The sequence below is a fragment of the Halyomorpha halys genome, unplaced genomic scaffold (genome assembly GCF_000696795.3).
Source record: "Halyomorpha halys isolate HHAL.00 unplaced genomic scaffold, Hhal_1.1 Scaffold94.1, whole genome shotgun sequence".
Taxonomy (NCBI): Eukaryota; Metazoa; Arthropoda; class Insecta; order Hemiptera; family Pentatomidae; genus Halyomorpha; species Halyomorpha halys.
The window spans coordinates 736,594-754,271 of NW_027114465.1; the positions used below are offsets into that span (position 1 = coordinate 736,594).

The following is a 17,678-nucleotide window of genomic DNA, read 5'->3' on the forward strand; positions in this document are numbered from 1 at the left end:
ATATATCTTTAACATATAAAAATGTTTTTGTGATCACCACGTAATACATTATTTTACTTATAAGGTGGAACACAAAATTGAAGTACAAATCAAAATGCTGGGATAAATATTGAAATTTATTGTTTTTCCTGCTTAAACTATATTGAAAAAAATATACTGAACTACAGAATTCATGTAAATTACAGTTCTACAATTTGAGCTATGAGTAGTACAATTAAATGAACAGTTGTATAATTTGTAAAATGTGGGTTGGCCCGCCCTTAGGCGGTTCCCCCTAGCTCCAAGTATTTGTTTATTTTGAGGATCAGTTAATAATACAACGGTATACAACTTTATTGTTTGCATTTCATACCCTAAAATGAAAAAAAAGTTTTATACATATAATGCTCATAAAACTAATAGCAAACTGTAATGACTAATTAATTTTTTCTGCATTATCTCTCTCGTAGAGCAAACATTTTTGTTCATATTTTACAAAATAAGAAACAATTACTACAATTTATGACTTATCAGGAAAAAAGTGAATTTTCATAGAGCTTAATCTTAAAAAGTTTAACTTTAAAACATAAATGTACGTTATTTTTGAAATAATTTGGTGAAAATTGAGAAAATAGTACAGATTTCTTTAAACTCCAACTAATTGTTCTACAAACGTAAAATTTATAAGTAACAGATGGTGGTTTTAAGTAACAATAAAAATTTAATTGTTGGAATACAAACATAAAACAAAAAGTTTTTTCTTTTATCTGTGTTAATTTGTTTGTAAAAAACATACTGTTATTACTGATATAATAAATGAAAGAAATATGGTGGTAATTACAGATTTCAATAGAAATTACAATCATCAACTTTTTGCAGTTTATATTATTTTATGCTTCTCAAATTTATAATTTACAATCTAACCCTTATAAAAATGATAGTAAAAAAAAATTACACAAAATTATTTGTATTTAAAAAATTAATCACAAACCTTCCAAAAAAGTATGAAATATTGCAGACTGGTTATATCGATGAAAAAACAATAGAGAAAGGCATACCCAAGGAACAGTAAAAAAAACTTGTAGTTGGTAAATGAAACACAGTTGTTCACCCAAGGACAATGATGATCCATTTTGAGAATGCAAACACCACAAACACTACAATGATGTGCTCTATCAGGTTTTACTACTTGGCATTTTTCACAGAATCTAACAGCTGAAATAATAAGTATGTGTATTTTAATAGAACATTTATTATTAATATATAAAATCTGCTTAAATATGTTTCTTAGCTTAGCAACTCAAAAGAATACGAGTAAAGATATTATTAACATAAGTCAATTAAAACTATTGCATATTTTTTAAGGGCAAAGTACAATACTAACGGTAAAATACTTTTTTAGGTGAGTAAATTTTATGAAGTCCTAAGGACTCACTACAACCTTTATAGATGACATTATTTTAACAGATAGACACTTGTATATACACATAATTGTATATATCCTTAAGTATGCACAGATATATAGTTATAATTATACATATCCTTGGGTATACACAGATATATACTAATAATTATACATATCCTCGGTTTAATGGTAAAAGTGATTGTGCTATTTTTGTTTTTTCAATGTCAGTTGATCAATTTTAACATTAACCTAATGTTAATGTTAAAATTGATATGTTGATGTATATATAAAAATTAAAATCACACTTTTATCTTAAAAAAAAAAGGCTTGTTTTCTTTTTTGTAAAGAAAAAACTATTGAACCAATATTTATCAAATATTAACTCAATCTCTTTCATGGTCCTCAAAAGAATTAGCAATAATACAATTTGATGATTTTATACATATTGATATTTTGGATGTTATTCAGTAAATTAGATGTGCTTGGTAATTTATTCGTTTTTAATTTAACAACCCTTACTTATATCTCTTCCTCCATTACGATATCATAGATTAAAATTGCACCAAGTTAATTGAATTTCTCCACACTCTCAAAGCTTCAATCTCCTCACATATGATATCTACGTGCCTAGCCTTTCCTGGATGATATCATATTCTTGGTTTTACTTTCAGAGATTATGAGCTCTTCCTTTCTAGCTGCCTTTTCACATTCAGCAAATGTCACCAGAAAGAAATATTTTTCTATGATGAACACATCATCAGTATACACAAAATATTGAGTTACATTATTACAGGAACATCCTTCAGCATTTGTTTTCTTTACTCACATAATCTTCCGAAGCAGCATTAAATAGCACTGGGGATAAGGGGTCCTCCTGTTAAACTCCTTATTGAATAGAAAAGGCTCTGGATACTTCTTCCTAAACCTCTGCTTTTATAGGGTCATCCTGACCAGCCTAATAAGTTTTGCAAAGAAATCTAAGATTCTTAAGTTTTTCTAATATGATAGGTTCTAAACTATCATATGCCTGTTTGTTGTCAATGAAGAGGAGGTTTTAAGGTTCCATTTCCCTAGCATGTTCCTGGTTGTGAATATGTTGTCAATAGTAGACCTTCCAGGACAGATCCTACCTATGTCTTCTGCTGTTATCATTAATCTTTTTTTCAATAACAGAACTGACAAGACTTTATAAATCATACATAGTACTGTTATCCTTGTGTGATTTTAGTACTCCAATTTATCACCCTTTTAATGTTTTGGTACAATGATGGCCTTACACCATTCTTTAGGTTTTAGTTTTTTGTTCCATACTTCCAGAATTAGTTCATAAATCTCATGTGTTCTCCATATTTCAACATTTCAGCAGAGATCCCATTGAATCCCACCACTGTGTTATTTTTTAACATTATTAAAATATCATCTACCTCTGGGTTTGGCGGTTCAAAGGACATATCGTCTTCAAATATTTCTGGTAGATATTCAATTAGAATTTCTTGAGGTTTTTCTAGTTAAAGTTTCTAGTTTCTAGGTAAAGTAATTTGTTGACATAATTAATCCATCTTTCAGAGTGATCTCTCCTATCCCTTTTATCACAGTAGTCTTCCATCCCTATCTTTGCAGATATTTGTTCGGGTTGAGAATTCTTATCGTAACACTTTCAGCATTTGATAGAAACCTCAGCTGTTTTTCTCTTTAGCTCTTCCATTATTGAACTCAGCTTCCTCTTTTTTTCTTCTACATAGCTGTTAATTACTCTCTTATCTCTCTAGAAAAGTTTTCTAAAGCTAATCCGGTTCTTCTCTCTATCATTCTCGAATTAGCCTTCCTCTTTTAGTCAATAAATTTTATATTAGATCATAAGTTATACTGTGATATAGTATGTATAAATACATTCTAAGTTTTCGAATGGCTTGATTTTTTCTTTCCTGTATATTATCTCTATACAAAGTGTCAGCTTGGCTCAAAAACAATTATATAGAAAAATAGATTGGAAGATAAAGCACTGCAATAAAGTACCTAAACATCTTCATTCTTAATGGTTGAGAAAACTTCCAAAATTGAAACAAAAACATCACTCAACTGTCATGATTAAACTAATTTTGCTCAAAAAACCATAGGATAATTTAAACTCAAATATTATCCTATCAAATCATGGAGGGGTTATAAATGATTCATCAACAGATCAGATAATATATATATATATTTAATATAAGCTCTACTCTTCTTTGAGTAAATAAATCTTCGAGGTTTCAGAATCGAGTTTTATGCACATATATAGAAATTTGGAACCAGTGTCTAATAAAACGGGAACTAGTGAACAAATAATGTAGTATCATTGTAGAAAAAATCAATATGTGAAAACATATATAACAGCAATAGGCAAAATAAAATAATGGTATAAAATATAATTTCGATGCAAAACGTGTCCTTATCAGAATAAACCGGATAAAATAAAAATTCTTAAACTAAAGTAACCCTATTTAGAACTCCACAGAAGAAAAATGTGCTCTAGAATTATGTTTAATCATAACAAAAGCATGTTTAATATAATAAAAACATGAGACATCCAATTAACAACAAATTTCAAGCCTTAACAGTTAAACGACTTAGGAGTAAATTTAAAAAGAAACTAGAGGAAATGTACTGCAGGACAGAATTCTAAGACAAATCATTATCAATGAGAGAGATAAATGCTTAATGAGTCATCTCTGTTAGGTTATATGTTTATCAGTACATATTATTAAAACTAACTCACCACCATTTAATGTTCTATTCACAACATGCAATGTGCGTGCAAAGTTCTCTAATATGTTTCTTTGCACCGTTTCATCAGTAGTTCGCCCCATTTTTTCAAATTCTTCGGGTGGTAGTAAAAACTGTAAATACAATATAATATTAAAATTATCTAAAAGCTGCTGACTTTATCTTACTATTAAACATTTTGCTAAACTTAAATTACCTTCCTTGGGACAGTAGCTGGAGGAGTAAATATCGTAAGCCAGTATGTCCATAAAAATATGACAAGTAAAAAATGATATATGATAAGATAAATAAGTTTCTCAAAAAAGGTTTTCACAGTCACTGAAATAAAAAAAAAAAAAAAAAAATAGTTGTTTCACTAAACAAATGTAAATACACATAGAACTGAGGAAGTAACTTACATATGCATAACTGAAAAACATAGGCATAGTAAGACCAAGCAACTATACATATTAAAAACAAAACTGGAACCCACTTTACAGAATGAATAATTTGCCCACAAAATGTGTTAGGAGTTCTTATGCTTGTTCCAGGAGGCATTTTCTTCACTCACTCCACACATCACCCTTTTATAATCCAAATTGAGGTTTTATTTAAACATTAAGTACTAGTTTTAAGCAACTTAGTAATGTCTGTCCAGACTAATGGCTAAGCAAAAGAAATTCGGCTTAACTTAGATTAGAAAACATTTTAAAAATATATTGGAAGGAATTGAATATATATCAAAAATATTTAAAAAGGAATGAAAGATTCTTTTCTTTAAAAACTATAATTATTGGTTGAGCAATATCACGACATGGTACTGAAACCTTTCACCGATAAGTTTTACACAACAGAGAAATTATCAGAAGAAGTCTTTTATTTACATGGATGAGTAAAGGTTAAAATAACACAGCACTGACTAAACTTTTCAACCTCTTAGCTCTCCCACAGCTGGGTTGGTTAAAGACTAGTTTTCTCAATGGGCCATTTTTAGAGGAAGGAGAAGGGGAAAAGAGTATTCATTGATTACGTAGTGTTAGAACGAATGTTAACAAAGTTCGAAGTAATATGTATTGGGAGAAAAAAGTGGATGACTTCTTTATGATTCCAATCTTCTTAACTTTGTTTGAAAAAAACTTGTTGCAAATCTATTTTACTCAAAATAAACTAAGGTGCTTCTAATGAATGTATTGGGAGGTTAAAAATGGATTATTTTAGTTTTCACCTAAGTAGTACAGTCATTTCATAGTAGCGTGTACCTAATTTCAGCATATTTATTCTGTAAATGATATAGAATGTTGTTAACTTCCAGCAGGTCTGTGGTCTTATCATTGGTTAATAACGGCAATCTTTAATCACTAATCTGTTGAGATGAAGAAAGAAAATGCGATATGCTTCTGTTAAAAAATATTGTCTTGAACTAAATATTTGCATTAAGCGTCTATGCTAAAGGTTAGTTCTATTGGATCTTCAAGGATACAGATTTTAGAAGATGGGATTCGTAACCGTCTTGTAGATAAAAGGGCAGTGCAACCGTTTTGGGTTAAAAAATGTAATAGTATTCATAAACTAGAATGTTTTATGGAAATTTTAAGACCAATCTCCTTACATTTTGACCACAGCAATTTATTTAAACTTTATGGGTTAAGCTTGGTTAGTTACTGTGTTGATACCCATAGGTTCAATAAGAAAAGGCTTTTCCGAAGAAAAAAGGACAATTAGTTCAATCATTATAATTTTATTATTTCAGAGATAAATATTCTGACAAATATGTTATTTTAAATAAGAGTCGATAATAACAATTATTTGGTTAATATTCATTTTCACAAACTACACAACACTTATCCTTTTTTATAATTTTATGGCTCAAGTCCTCAATTGGGGATCTATCCAGGATTTCCAGATTCATTTATTGGGGCCTCGAAAAGAATACTGATTCAGCTGAGAATAGAACCCACGACGTTCTAATCTAAGAACTATGGGACTCTCGCCCCAACGTGTTCAGCTATCACGTCCACAAATAAAACATATACCCAAAATTAACTGCAGATAAGACAATTACCAAAAATTTCATTAGAAGCACTCCTTTATTCAAGAAAAATAAAATGATCAGAAGGTTACTAATCTGTAAAATAATTTGACTACAAGAATAACAGAATTGGGCCGCCCGTAGCTCAGTGGTTAAGACACAGTCTTACCAATTTTTGATGTCTATCGTCTATTTTATTGAGTGGTGGTCCCACAAAATGATGAACTTTGACCCCCAACCATGGTTAGGCAATATAGGACTCTAATGGCCGAAAAGAAAAAAAAATGAATAACAGAAAATCATGTGCAAAAAGAAAGGTAGTTTGTTTTGGTTAATGTCCTTTTACCTATACTAGAATGTTTTGTCACAAAATTGCTTCTCCTGTAATGTAACATTTTGGTCTTTCGGTATACGTTTCTCCGAATCTATTGGTCCCATCCCTCACTTCTTATTTTTCCCCTCTTTTTTGTCTCCAATGGTATTACCAAATGTAGTTAAATTTCTTTTTACATTTATCGTATTTAACTGAGGAACATTGGCAAAATGTTTAGCTGAAAATTTAAACCTACTTTCAGTGGGCTTCAGACTTTTCAGTTATTTATAAAAGTAAACAATGATTAACTTTCTTTTTTTTCAAAATGATTTTTGAGGGATATAATAGAAATAAAATAAAACAACGATAATGGTTTTTGTTTTTAAAAAGACGTGGGTATTGAAAATGTTGTATTGCTTTTGTTTTTTAAATGAACCTTGATTCTTTAAAGTGTATACAACTGGAAGTACTTAATATCAATTCTACAAAATACTGATACCTCCTCAGCTTTAAAGGAACATCTTCTATCAACGTGAACGTTTGGTTTCCTTATAATATTGGAGTCCTGTATGATAACAATTTTATTGATAAATGCCTGAGGTGAAATATCATCTACTTTAATTACCAATTTTGGAACTAAAGCTGTTCCAATTCTGCATTCAAATGGCCTAGGATTAAGGAGATTCAGTACTTTGGATGAAATATGTTTGTATTTTCTACTATGATTGAATTGGTACAGAGACGAAGAAATCTTCCCGAATCCATAAAAACATGTTTGTATTTTACTAGAAGACCAACGACTGGGAGATAAAATTCTACATGTTGTAGCAGACAAAGGTCTATAAGAGGCATTACCAAAGCCTCATTTTAGGTAATACTATTAAATTTTGTCGGACAAGTGAACTAAGTAAATAGTAAGTGCTTTAAAAACTCGTCTCTAGCCAGAGAAATCTTTTTCATTTTCGTAAGTGTTAGAGTAAGCACGGGGCACAATAATGCTAAGCGTTCAGGAAAAAAGTGGATAATATGGACGAAACAATTATTTCGCATCTGGCTTACGTTCCATGAAGAACTATTGAACAAGAATCCGAAGGGTCAGAGAAGACAGATGACTGTGCAGTACTAAATTTTTGGGGAATCGAAGCTTGTAGTCATGTCTAGTTTTATTGATATTTCAACTGACCGCGTGGGTGTCCCTAGGAACAAACTCGTTTCTTTATCAGTTATCCTGTCTCTTCGACATGTTTCTAAGAATTTTAAGCTATACACGATTTAAAACAATTAAAAAATAGTTAGAGCTTATCTCATACTCATATTATGGGAACAAAGTTTGATAAATATTAAAAAAAAAAAGAATATATCAAAGAAGGAAAATTTTTGCCAATAAGTGGTTTAATTCAGCATCAAGTTGCTTCAAGTACTTCTTTGATGGTAGTTGAAGTTTCCCGCCTAAATTTGCATTAAAGAATTTTCTAGCGATTATCTGTTTTTTCCAGATTTTCTTTTAAATTATGGCTAATAATTTAAATGTAGAAGTCATTATTAAAGATCAAAGGTTGGTGTTGATTGGTTTTTTTAAAATGTCTTGTTTTTCACTCATGGCTAAATTTCTATATTAATTTTTAGTGTCTTTAAAAAGAAGGCACTTATAGGCTATGTTAAAGATGAATTAATGAGAAAGACAGTATTACGAATTGGAAGTCAAATTACAGTATTTGAATTGGAAGCTTTGCAAGAAAATGTGGAAGTTATTTTTATTTGTGAGTTAGGGAGACAACATATTTCTGAGGTAGGCTCTGTGATGATTTAATGAAACTAGTAATTAGGATTTTATAACTTTTATTGTTATCAAATTTTTTCCTTAATAAGCTTTCAGGTGATGGTTCCACTGTCAATGTAAGTGATGTTGATCTGTGTATTCATATTTACCGATTAAACAGAGAAGGAGCAATACCTGACTCCATTGGTTGTGATGATACAGAGACGACTGCCGCAACTCATTATATGCTTCCAGCTACCAGTTTGCATGGCCTTTGGGAATCACTCATATTTGATTCAAATATAAAAACTGATGTATGCTTTTCTTAAATATTTACATTCTAATGATATCACTTCTGAGGTTTGAGATTTTTCTATTCCTCTTTTTATGTTTTGTTAAATTTATTTTTGTCATTGGTGATGTATTGTTATATTTTCAGTACATTTAAATTGGAATATATTCATCAGGGAGATGTTAAAATCCATTTATTTACCTATCGACCATTATTGCTGCTAGATATTTGTTTATTTTTTTTTTTGTTCATTCAAATGTTTTCTTAAATTTGTAATTGTCAAAAAGTCCTTTTGATCATGATAATCAGTTCTTAATTTTATTTTATATAAATTTACCATAAAACGATTACCTTTTTAACTGTGAAAATATAAAAGATTATGGTTTTGTTCAAGTTTAAAACTATATGTTGCTGACATGCGTGTTTTTAAAATTTGTAATTTTAACATAATAGTAGTAGGTAGAGAGTGTCCAGGAAAGCAATAGGGAGATAAATATTTAATGTTCTTTCAAAGTTTGCTATTAGGACATTGTAGCTTTGACAAGAGAGATTCTCAATTGATAGTTCAAAATGTTTATTAAAATTAATAAACAAGACTCCTAAAAGTAAGAATTTTGTTAAAAATCATTATAGAAAATTATTTAGGAGTATTACCTGAAGACAATATAAAGAAAAAAATAATCACTATACTTTATTAATTTTAAAAGAAATTTAGAAACAAAACAACACTAAATTTATAACCAAGTAAAGAAACTTTTATAAATTACCAATTTATTAATAGAAAAAATATGAACATTCATGTAGTAATGGTTTTAATTAAGATTTAAGTATTGATATTTATAATTGTAATAGTCGTGTATTTCTCATTTTATAAAGCTACTACTGCACTTTTTTTCTTATTTCATGTTAAATGAGAACGTTCATGAATTCCATTGCTTTTATGTGTTTTAATATGTTAACTTATAAATTTCTTCAATTTTTTTTTACCTGCTTTAATTATGAGGTGATTGATCTAAGATACCCATTGAAAGTTGAATAATTTATTTTTCTAATTAGCTTTAGTAACATGTGATTTCTGGAATACCTACTGATTTCAAAATTGTTTGTAGTTGTTACAGTATGCAAGGTCTATGCTATATCTTTCAAAGTGTGGGGTCAATTCTCAACTAATTTCATGCAACAGGGTGGTTCTACTTCATGGACCTCCAGGAACTGGAAAAACATCTTTATGCAAAGCATTGGCTCAAAAAATCTCAGTGAGAATGGCTGATATCTATCCTCAGGCCGTTCTTGTTGAAATTAATTCGCATGGACTATTTTCCAAATTTTTTTCAGAGGTACACTGTTATTTTTTTTTTCCAAATGTAATTGTAATTTTTGAACTACTTGTACTATTGTAATGTTAATTACAATTTTATGTCCTCATGCTGAATGTTTTACTTAGTATTTATAAGTAAATTTGACAAAATATTGGTAAGTGATTTTTGTTTTTAAGCAACACACGTTATTTGGGCATTACCATTTGATTACTGTAACATACTATTTATTTACAGAGTGGGAAACTGGTTTCTAGACTGTTTTCAAAGTTTGCTGAAATGGCTTTAGATCTCAGGACACTTGTTTTTATTCTTGTTGATGAAGTTGAATCTTTGGCCCACTCTAGAGCAAGTTTCACTGGTAATGAACCATCAGATTCAATAAGAGTAGTAAATGCTCTTTTAACTCACTTGGATATGCTGAAAGAGTAAGATTTTATTTCTTGTATAATTAGTTTCCTTTTATTGTAATCACTAGTAAATAATATGAGCTCATTTAACCAAGGGACTTGTTTAGTATATGTAAATGTTTATAAGTTTGTTTGATAGACTAAACTAATAAGGAAAGGGAAGGTTTATAAAGATAAACAAATGAAAATCAAATCATGATCAAATCAGTAAGCAGGAAAAAAAGTGAGGAATGTTATTTTTAACACACTTATAAGCTCTCACATGAATTAGTTTCTTCATATTCATTGATGATCTATGAAGATTAGATTGGTATAACCTTGAGTCTTATGCTCTCTGCTCGATTTCTTAGGTTCAAAGATATGTGAGCTTCTCTTTTTGATTCTGATTTAATTCCCTTAGAAATTAGAGTTTCCACAAAAGTTTGAATAAAGCAGGTGTTTTTTTATGTTTTTACTATGTAATTGCAATGCAAAGACATGACTAGTTTTGTAAGAAATTTATATTACGCATGCTTTGGGACAAGGCTTAGAGATATAGATATAAATTAGTCATCACAAAAAGTATGCAATATATGTATCGAAGGGTAACTGAAAAATGTTACAAAAAAAAATTGTTATCCCAATGGTTTGGACGAACTTTCAAAATCATGTCGATGGTTTTGTCGTAATAAAACCTTACAACCAGTTAAGCCTGAAATTTCTCCCTATCCTAGTTCCTTCTCCTATTTTTGGAGATTGCCGCTGAAGATCAGTTCAGAAAATGAATACAATGATGCTGATGATTTTCAGCTGGAAAAAGATTTTGCACCCAAATTATTGTAAAAATTAACTTAATGATTTGCTTTGAAGATGCAGCTTTATTGTTTGGTTCAAAACTAAATGCAAACAATTTGCTTCAAACTTGAGTTTCACTAGTTTCTCCTGGTATAGGACCAGAGGTAAAGAATTAGTGAAATTATTTAATCCTCTTTTAGACAATCAGCGAATAACAAACAAAATCAATTTTTCTTGTTCTTTATCTCTTTATTTTTGTTGGAGTAAACAGTATTTAATGTACAATGTGGTACAAATAAATTTTATAAAAAATAAAATGAAGAAACCATGAATTTTACCGTATATTTAAATAATGGCTGATTTTCCTGAGCCTATAAAAATTAACTTAATTTTATTTTTCATATGGAAGTAAAAGTTTTTTGTCACAACACTGGTAACACCAGTAAGAAATAGATAAAAACTGTCAATTGTCGGTCATATATTCTTTAGATATTTAGGAGCTTTGAATATTCAACTAAGTTATGGTACCATGGAAGTCCCTGTGCTAAGTAGAGTGGTAAACAAGAATCTTGCTTTTTTTGTCGTAATATTGACTTTGTTTTACATCATTTAATGAAAGGCAGTTTGTTTGAAAGTACTGATTCCAGTGGAAAAGAGGTAGAAAACTTAGGTTAAAAAAGTGTTAAGGAATTTCATGAAATCAGTATGTAACATGAATGTGAAGCTTCATTTCTTACATTCAAATATTGTTTTTTTCCCTGTGAACCTTGGTGATGTCAGTGACAAACAAAGGAATGTTTCCACCAGAATATCAAGAACATGGAAAGGAGATACCAGAGAAGGTGGAATTCAAACATGTTGGTTAACTAATGTTTTATGTTAAAAGAGAGCTCTGGTGAAGGGAAAAATTCAAGGAAGAGAAGTTTTAACTCATGTTAGGAAGTACTTATTTGTTAGGAGCTGTGAAAACAGTTGGGAAAAGGAATCAAATTGTACTACCATTTGTAAGTGATTATATACACTGTACTAGAGTATATACTCTAGTACAGTGGGTGTGATTTTATTCAGGGTTAAAAAATGTACTCTGTATTGAATTAAAATAATAATTTTTCCTTTTTAAAAATGTGATTTTTATTTTAAAAATCAAAAATGATTTGGATCAAATATTAACATGATACAGAATAATTAAAATCAGCATGAAAAATATTTGTAAGACTATCATACAGTTCTAAAATATTGTTCTGGAAGTCTTAAAATGTTTAGTGTAAACAATCATAGAAAGATGTAGAAATTTATCATCTACTCAATACAAAACCACGATGTATGTTTGATTCAGTATATATATGATGATAGTATTTTTGCTTCTTTTCCAACAATTATTTGGTTACAACATTAAGCTATCTTGTGACTACTCCTATTTCATATTGTTTGTTTCAATAATACTAAATAATTTAAATTAAGAATTTAGGTTTTGTTCATTTATGATTTTTTCTTATTTCAGGCATTGTAATGTAATGATACTCACCACATCAAATATAACTGGTGCCATAGATATTGCATTTGTGGACAGAGCGGATATAAAAGCTTTCATTCCGCAACCTTCTCCATTTGCAATATATTCAATTTATCATTCCTGTTTGCAAGAACTTTTAAGAGTGAGTAAAAATTGTCTACCATTACTGAATCTTATGAACTAACACCTAACATATTTCAGATATTCGTACATACCATGAAGAAGTCTATAATCCGTTATCTAATTAACTAGACTTATCAACTTCTTCATGGTAGGTGTGGATATATGTGTCTTTATTTAAACATTATGTAATTTTATGCATAAATTACTTTATTATAAGCAATACATATTGTGATTTACTGGTTCACCCAGTTTTATATTTTATGTTATACATTATTTATATTATATTCTATGCTCTGTTTGACTTTTATTATATCTAAGTATCTAAGAAGTATTTTGTTTTTATTATACACTTATTTTTTTTTAATTACATAAAGAATTCCCTAAAAAAAAAAAAAATTGTCTGCCTGTGTACGGATATAGTATAGTAAATATATAACTTCTTTCCCTGCATTTTTTATTCAACAATTTGCTATTTCCTATTACTCATAGCCAAGCTATTTTTTTTTTCCAGGTTGGGATAATAATTGGAACTTGCCCTGATATAATAAATGACAAAAAGAAATTTCTGGATGTGCAGTCTGAAACTTCTAACCATATAGGCATTGGAAATACTGAAATCTCTTTAATAGAATTAGCTAGGTATTTATTTTATAAAAATTATAAATTAATGTTTTTTGTAATGTTCAAAAATAAACTTTATTTTTCATTAGTAATGTACAGATAGTATAATCTTAATAAATTGTATCCCAACTTACACATGTTCAATCTTATAAGTTTCAAACACATTCTGCACTTAAGAGATTAATTCCGTATGTGACATCGTCCCTTTGACAACCAACAGTTGCAAGTTCAGTGATCGATTCACGGCATTATTCCATGAGAGTAGTGTTCTGTATTAGAATAGTATCCTTTCCTAATTGAATTCTGAATAGTATCCTTATTCCACAATTGCATAAGAGATTAATTCCTCTATATGACATCCTCCACCTTACTTTTAATCTCTACCAAATCCCCAGCTACCATACTGACATCCTAGCATGTGCTCTATAGTTGAATGACTGCTGTGAATATGGGATACAATCTCACATCTATAATCCTTCAATATAAGGCCATTGTGGTGTCAGTTATACTAAGTCTCATTAAGCCACTATCATTACATATCCTGCATAAATAATTGTTTTCCTGAGATTCATTTTGCTGGACTCAGCGTCCGTCAAGCAAATTGAACTGGACTCTATACGCCTACTTTATAGTGTGTGAGTTAGTGGCCCAAAAATAATTTACTAGTCCTCTTGAACTCACATTTATCAGCACTGAGTGTTAAACCACTATTCTTTAGTCAATATTAATTGTACGTTTTTATTGTGTTCCTTTTCTGTATCCCCATAGACGAAAAATCATCTGATTGAAGTAAAGACCTTCAATAAATGCTTTAAATTATTGAATTATTATTAGCTCGGAGATTATTCATTGTTTTATTTATTTATTTTAATTTGTGGACCTGTCGATTTGTGTATTTTAATTTATTTATTCATTAAATTATTTTATTTTATTAGTACTATTATTTATTTATTTTTTTAAAAACTTATTTATCCATTCAAGTGTTTTTTCTTGTAACCGGCTTTTTATTATATTTTCCTTTGAATCTATGTTAGTCTTGTTCTCGTAGAATGTACTTATTTGTTTGTTTTTTTGGTAAACTGATCTACTGCTGTGACTATTATTAATGGTCTGGTCTCATTGCCGTCTAATAGTGAATTTGTTTAGCAGATCACTGGAGAGGATCTAGAAGGGTGAAGTTGGGAGAGTGAATTTGTTGTTCGGGGGAATTAAAAATTGAGAAATGGTGAAATTGAAGGAACAGAAAAGGGAAAGAAAAAAAAATGGAACGAATTGTAATATTTGTATTTGGCGTATAGACTGAAATTGATTTAAAAGGAAACTGTAAGGGAAAAAAAACTGTTTTCTTTCTATTTGGTTATATCATGTAATTTATATATGTCCGGTTATGGATTGATTAGTATGCTGTGTATGTAGCAACCTGATGTATTTGGGCAGCATAGATGAATAAAGTATTTCTCTCTGGTAGCTCTACGTCTTTTTTAAAATGTCCTGGTGACGAAGTTATGCTGGGAAGGATGCAATTGAATTAAAATCTCACAAAGAATGTTATGATAGTTTTAAACCTTGCATTGGAAGGCTCTAAAAGGCACTTACCAGAAGCTAGTATCAAGATCAAATTGACAAATATTTTGCTTTGTCAATCAATGAAAGAGGATCTTCAACTGAGGGTAAATCCAGTTTTTCCCTGAGGACATTTTAATTTAACTTAAAGTGTAATCCACAGCCAGACAAATACGCCCATTCATCTTCAGTTATAAGTATGGGAGAGCAGCACTCAGTAGGTTCAATGTCCTTAATAACTCCATCCTTTAACATTCGGTCAAATTCTTTTTTAACTTTATATATATAACTTTATCAGTGCGTTGGAATCCGATGAGGACAACTAAATGAAAAAAAGTTGGTCATTGGGTTTCAACTGAATAAAATAAGATGCTCCCTTGAACTTATCCAGTTCTTTATAAACTGTAGGAAAAGACTTTTTAATGTCTTCAAAACCAGAAAATGAAGCTTGCTTGACATTACCAGACGCTAGAGTAAGACTCAAAGCCAAATCTCTAACTCATTAATATATATTATTAGCTCTGCTTGACCCTCAATAACATAAGCTATCTCCGTATGGACACTTGTCTGATATTCCAATTTTATTACAACGAAACCTACTAATACCTTTAAAGGGATATCATCGTAAAGTAATGTCTGGGGTATAGCTAGGTTCAAACGACTATCGTGTCTGTCTCAGCAAGGTAACATCAGCCCCAGTGCCAATTTAAATTCATGGGAACTCCCTGAACTGTGCATATAACACGATTTCCCTTACTATGGCTTATTTTCTGAAACTTTTCCTTTACATACTAGGATAGTATCAATGTCCTGGTAAAATAATTTTTTTTTTTAATCATATTTTCTTTTTTTTTTTAGAGAATCAGAGGGGCTTACTGGGCGATCACTGAGAAAGGTTCCTTTAAGGGTACTTTCAACCCAATTAGTGCCTGAAAAAGTGGTTCGAATAGAGGAATTTATCACAGCTATGTTAACTGTTGTCAAACAGATGAAATCAGAACAAAACGAAATCAACAAAAATGTTAAATAGATATACGATTATGATTATGATACTTAGTCTATTCACATTAATATAAATGTGAGTAATGTAATCTGATTCATATTTGAATTGAAGTTTTTTAAAGTAAATTTGTTTGAGTATTGTTTTTCTTCTGAAAAGAGACAGGATTTATTTTTATTTGAGTTAATTTACAACTGAATTGCTTTAAAATTACTTTCATGCATCAGTTTTATAATATGTTACTACATAAATATAAATTCGGGATTTCTTTTAAATGTATACATGGTTAGTTATGAAGGTTAAATATGTCTTTTAATGTCTTAACAATGAATATTTACATTGTTAGGAGGAATGTCAAATTTCTAGTAAAAATTGTTAGCTTTATTATTTAACATTTTTTTCTGCTAAATGTAATTCACTAAACAAGAAATTTAATTTTTCTTTTTCTGTTTAATGAAACTGTTATTTAATAAAAGTTACCTAAGTTTTATTGTATTTAAAAAAAAAATAGATCTGTCAGTTCTTTTTAATCTAAAAAGTTGTTTCACTACTTAATTTATTATTTTAGATACATTCTTTACTTATAAGATCAATTGTGTTTTTTAATTTAAGCTTATTTATTTATCTACTTCCATTGCCATGTTAATATATGTTGTGATATATGGTTTAAGAAATATTTTTAATAAAAAATATTCTGTAAAATTATTTGTACATTACATAACCAATTTCTTATTACTATTTATTATTAAATTTTACAATTTATTAAAAACAAAAACAATATCTATGACTAATTTTTAATGTCTAAAAGAAATACTTATAACTGAAGTTTGTAGGATTCAAAAAAACATTTTTTAATTTATCAACTATCTTTATAATAATATTCATTCACTGTATGAGACCGATAATACTGCTGTTATTCATGGAATCAGAAGTTCTTACTTATAACAATTTAGTTTAACTTATAATTATATTTCAATAATGAAGTTTTATTTTTTAAATAATTTAGTTATGCAGGTGGAGGGAATTAGGAAGTATATAGCTTTGACAAAGAATGGATATGCAGCTCACCCTCATAATGGAGGATTGATGAATAACCTCAACTCATTGAGGATAATAAGATAATAAAGAAAATTCTGGGACACATGTCTCCTTATAGTAATAATAATAATGTACAGGATTAGACCAGAATTTGCTATCAATATTAACTTTCACTTACCTGATTATGTTATATAAGGTAAGGAAAAGTATTGTGATACATGTTTTGAGGTCTCCTGAGTCCAAAAAACCTAGTCACAAAATGGTGTGTGTCTGAATAGCCTAACTCAAAACCGAAAAGTTAAATGAAATTGAGTTACGTATTCATGCCGGCGATCTGAGAACAACTTTTTTGATAAAATCGAATGACCAAAAGTGCCGTTTTATAGAATCCATTTTTCATATTTTTGATTTTCTTGAAAACAACTAATGATTTTGATTAAAATTGCTATATCAATGTAGAACTAAACAGTCTTGAATATCACTTATGTCTTATCCTCATTGAAATAGTATCACAGGGTGCCAGTAACAAATTTTTTTAAAATCTTCATCTTAAGTAGCTTTAATTTTGTTTATTTGAAAAAAATACACAGTTCTCATTGTTAGCGATAATAAACAATAGATAAATGTAAAATATTAAAGAATTTTTTGAATAAATATAGGAGCAAAAAGGAAAAATAAAAATATCCAATTTGAACCAGAAAAGCCGAGACTGCCTGAGATCTTTCCTGAATGCATGATGGTCTTGTTATCTTTTGTTAAACAGTTACATTCTTGGCAGAAACAGAATTTATATTCATTATT

The 17,678-nt window shown here is 29.4% G+C and overlaps 2 protein-coding genes across 7 annotated transcripts in view; one reads left to right on the forward strand and one right to left on the reverse strand.

Annotated features, from left to right (window-relative positions):
- Positions 1–5,059, reverse strand: part of LOC106677326 (palmitoyltransferase ZDHHC15) — a 22,087-nt gene extending 17,028 nt beyond the window's left edge. The window contains exons 1-4 of one of the 4 annotated variants that reach the window (XM_014415175.3): positions 4,546–5,059; positions 4,344–4,465; positions 4,140–4,260; positions 971–1,194 (exon numbers count right to left, since the gene is read on the reverse strand). In XM_014415175.3, coding sequence (XP_014270661.1) covers positions 971–1,194; positions 4,140–4,260; positions 4,344–4,465; positions 4,546–4,684 — 606 coding nt within the window. In that variant the 5' untranslated portion in view covers positions 4,685–5,059. The remainder of the gene's footprint in view (positions 1–970; positions 1,195–4,139; positions 4,261–4,343; positions 4,466–4,545) is intronic. The other 3 variants (XM_014415174.3, XM_014415177.3, XM_014415176.3) reach the window with 3 other exon arrangements.
- pch2 (pachytene checkpoint 2 protein) lies at positions 1,078–16,249 on the forward strand. Of its 3 annotated transcripts, none has more exons than XM_014415173.2 (8): positions 1,078–1,206; positions 8,095–8,257; positions 8,338–8,541; positions 9,629–9,856; positions 10,073–10,263; positions 12,521–12,674; positions 13,167–13,294; positions 15,698–16,242. In XM_014415173.2, exons 2-8 carry the CDS (start codon positions 8,141–8,143, stop codon positions 15,867–15,869), a joined length of 1,194 nt encoding a protein of 397 aa, XP_014270659.1. In that variant the 5' UTR covers positions 1,078–1,206; positions 8,095–8,140; the 3' UTR covers positions 15,870–16,242. The 3 variants fall into 3 exon arrangements, with proteins under 3 accessions (XP_014270659.1, XP_014270657.1, XP_066907771.1); XM_014415171.2 differs by lacking the exon at positions 1,078–1,206 and adding an exon at positions 5,232–8,023 and having other exon boundaries at positions 15,698–16,249; XM_067051670.1 differs by lacking the exon at positions 1,078–1,206 and adding an exon at positions 5,232–7,339 and having other exon boundaries at positions 15,698–16,244.
- Positions 16,250–17,678: the final 1,429 nt, after the last annotated feature.

Coding starts and splice junctions, on each gene's coding strand:
- pch2 (XM_014415171.2), top strand. CDS start 7,980: ATGGCTAATAATTTAAATGTAGAAGTCATTATTAAAGATCAAAG. Junction 8,542..9,628: donor ATTCAAATATAAAAACTGAT/GTATGCTTTTCT, acceptor AATTGTTTGTAG/TTGTTACAGTATGCAAGGTC. Junction 9,857..10,072: donor TTTCCAAATTTTTTTCAGAG/GTACACTGTTAT, acceptor ATTTATTTACAG/AGTGGGAAACTGGTTTCTAG.